Source organism: Salvelinus sp. IW2-2015, unplaced genomic scaffold (genome assembly GCF_002910315.2).
Source record: "Salvelinus sp. IW2-2015 unplaced genomic scaffold, ASM291031v2 Un_scaffold5156, whole genome shotgun sequence".
NCBI classification, from domain to species: domain Eukaryota; kingdom Metazoa; phylum Chordata; class Actinopteri; order Salmoniformes; family Salmonidae; genus Salvelinus; species Salvelinus sp. IW2-2015.
Window position 1 is genome coordinate 8,900 of NW_019946422.1, and position 3,356 is coordinate 12,255.

General features: G+C 45.5%; 1 protein-coding gene across 1 annotated transcript in view; it reads left to right on the plus strand.

Annotated features, from left to right (window-relative positions):
• Window positions 1–257: 257 nt before the first annotated feature.
• The window catches only part of LOC112078015 (uncharacterized), a 9,718-nt gene continuing 6,619 nt past the window's right edge, over window positions 258–3,356 (plus strand). Inside the window, exons 1-3 of the mRNA XM_024144383.1 lie at window positions 258–395; window positions 757–867; window positions 1,215–1,326. Of these exons, the coding sequence (XP_024000151.1) occupies window positions 345–395; window positions 757–867; window positions 1,215–1,326 (274 nt within the window). The 5' untranslated portion in view covers window positions 258–344. The remainder of the gene's footprint in view (window positions 396–756; window positions 868–1,214; window positions 1,327–3,356) is intronic.

Genomic DNA, 3,356 nt, shown 5'->3' on the forward strand with positions numbered 1-3,356 from the left:
GGAGAGAGTCAAAGGAGAGAGGAGAAAGAGAAGGAGAGAAAGGAAGCGAGAGAGTCAGGAGAGAGGAGAAAGAGAAGGAGAGAGGAAAGAGAAGGAGAGAGTGAAGGAGAGAGGAGAAGAGAAGGAGAGAGTCAAGGTGAGAGATGAGAAAAGAGGAGGAGGAGAAAGAGAGGAGAAAGTCAAACCGTAGCTTGGTTCTGTTCCATATATTATGATGAAGGGACTAAATGTGTGTCCTTTCAGTTGTGACAAGCTGTGTGTTGTCCCTGTTGGAGGATCTGGACAAAATTAACGAAACTTTGGCTCCGTGGCTCATCAGCTGATCCACCCTGAACGCCTCCTCTATGACCTGGGCTCAGCTAAACAACCTCAGCAGATCCATGGACAATATCTCTGTGAGTACACACACACACAACACACACCCACACCACCGCAGTATTATTTGCCTACCGCACGACGCGCAGGACACACACACATACACACAACACACACACACACACACACACACACACACACAACACACACACACACACACACACACACACACAACACACACACAACACAATACACAGTAAATGCACATACACAATATGTTGTCTTTCTTGAACTGCATTGTGGGTTAAGGACTCGTAAGGAAGCATTTCACGGTAAGGTCTACACTTGTTGTATTTCGGAGCGCATGTGACAAATAAAATTGATTTGATTTGAAAAACATTCGTTCAATATCTGTTGACTGAGATTGACTCTGTTTCCCAGAATGCCATAGAGAACTACAACAGTACTCTGGATGAGAGCAGGAACAGAGCGGACATGTTGGAGGAGGAGATCATGACCATCGACTCAGACATCCGCGGCCTGGAAGATAAGGTGATGAAGATCTGTGACGAGCATCTCTCTGTTCTCCCTTCTCTGTTATTATTTAATCAGTTACTCAGAGACCATGACCGTCTCGGTCCACCCTTCTCTCTCGATCTACTTTTTATTCTTCTCATTTGCCTTTTTAAAAAAACGTCCATTATCCTTTCCTTTATTCACAAAAATATTTATTATTTCAATTCATAACCGTTTCAAATGTTCAAATACATACATATGTGTATCTACTTGCCATTACTCTAACATCAGTTTATTGTACTTTATGCAGTTGCGTATCCCAACAAGAATCGATGGTAAAAATGAATGATAGGTGTACTGATGTAATGTTGTCCTCCCACCAGGTGGTGGCGGTAGCAGAACAAGCAGACAGTCTGGAGAATAGCAGCAGCAACACCTATCAGAGAGCCCAGGACCTGCTCTCACACATGGAGAACATAGTAGGAGAGGTGGAAGGTAAGCTGAGAAATCTTTATGGGGGGAAACTTTCAATCTGAGTTGATGTTGTCAGTGAAGATTATTCGTTAAGAGTTCATCCCTCATTTTGTTGGATTAAAATATATCCATCAAAATATAAAACTCTGATTTTAAAGTATGTGGACACCTGCTCGTCCAACATCTCATTCCAAAATCATGGGCATTATTATGGAGTTGGTTTCCCCCCTTTGCTGCTATAACAGCCTCCACTCTTCTGGGAAGGCTTTCCACTAGATTGTGGAACATTGCTGCAGAAACTTGCTTCCATTCAGCCACAAGAGCATTAGTGAGGTCGGACACTGATGTTGGGTGATTAGGCCTGGCTCACAGTCGGCGTTTCAATTCACCCTAAAGGTGTTCGATGGGGTTGAGTTCAGGGCTCTGTGCAGGCCACTCAAGTTCTTCCACACCCACCTGGACAAACCATATCTGTATGGACCTAGTTTTGTGCACGGGGACATTGTCATGCTGAAACAGGAAATGGCCTTCCCCAAACTGTTGCCACAAAGTTGGAAGCACAGAATTCTCTAGAATGTCATTGTATGCTGTAGCATTTAAGATGTCCCTTCACTGGAACTAAGGGGCCTGAACCATTATTCCTCCTCCACCAAACTTTACAGTTGGCACTATGCATTGGGGCAGATAGCGTTCTCCTGGCATCCGCCAAACCCAGATTTGTCCGTCAGACTGCCAGATGGTGAAGCGTGATTCCTCACTCCAGAGAACGCGTTTCCACTGCTCCAGAGTCCAATGGCGGTGAACTTTACGCCACTCCAGCCAACGCTTGACATTGCGCATGGTGATCTTAGGCTTGTGTGCGGCTGCTCGACCGTGGAAACCCATTTCATGAAGCTCCCGATGAACAGTTCTTGTGCTGACGTTACTTCTAGAGACAGTTTGGAACTCGGTAGTGAGTGTTGCAACCGAGGACAGACAAATTCTACACGCTACGCACTTCAGTATTTGGTGGTCCCGTTCTGTGAGCTTGTGTGGCCTACCACTTCCCAGTTGAGCCGTTGTTGCTCCTAGATGTTTCTACTTCACAATAACAGAACTTACAGTTGACCGGGGCAGCTCTGTCTGGGCAGAAATTTGATGAACTGACTTGTTGGAAAGGTGGCATCCTATGACGGTGCCACGTTGAAAGTCACTGAGCTCCTCAGTACGGCCATTCTACTGCCAATGTTTGTCTGTGGAGATTGCATGGCTGTGTGCTCGATTTTATACACCTGTCAGCAGCAGGGGTGGCTGAAATAGCCAAATCCCCTCATTTGAATGGGTGTCCACACACTTTTTTTACACTGCCTTCTGAAAGTATTCAGACCCCTTGACTAACATTTTGTTACATTACAGTCCCATAATGACATCGCAATACCCCATCATGACATCACAATACCCCATAATGACGTCACAATACCCCATAATGACATCGCAATACCCCATAATGACATCACAATACCCCATAATGACATCACAATACCCCATAATGACATCACAATACCCCATAATGACATCACAATACCCCATGACCATACAACAAGAATAATTTTTGCTATTGAGACTCAAATTAGCTCAGGTGCATCCTGTTTCATTGATCATCCTTGAGATGTTTCTACAACTGATTGGAGTCCACCTGTGGTACATTCATTGATGGACATGATTTTGAAAGGCACACACCTGTTATTAACGGTCCCAAAGTTGGACAGTGCATGTCAGAGCAAAAACAGCCATGAGGTCAGGTTGTCCGTAGATCTCCGAGACAGATTGTGTCGAGCCACAGATCTGGAAGGGTACCAAAAATGTCTCACCATTGAAGATCCACAAGAACACAGTGGCCTCCATCATTCTAAACGGAAGACGTTTGGACCACCAAACTCCTAGAGCTGGTCCGCCGGTCCACCACTGAGCATTGGGGGAAAGATGTGCTTGGTGCAGGGAAGGTGACAAGAACGCGATGGTCCCTACTGACAAGAGCTCCCGAGTTCCTCTGTGAGATGGGAGAACCTTCA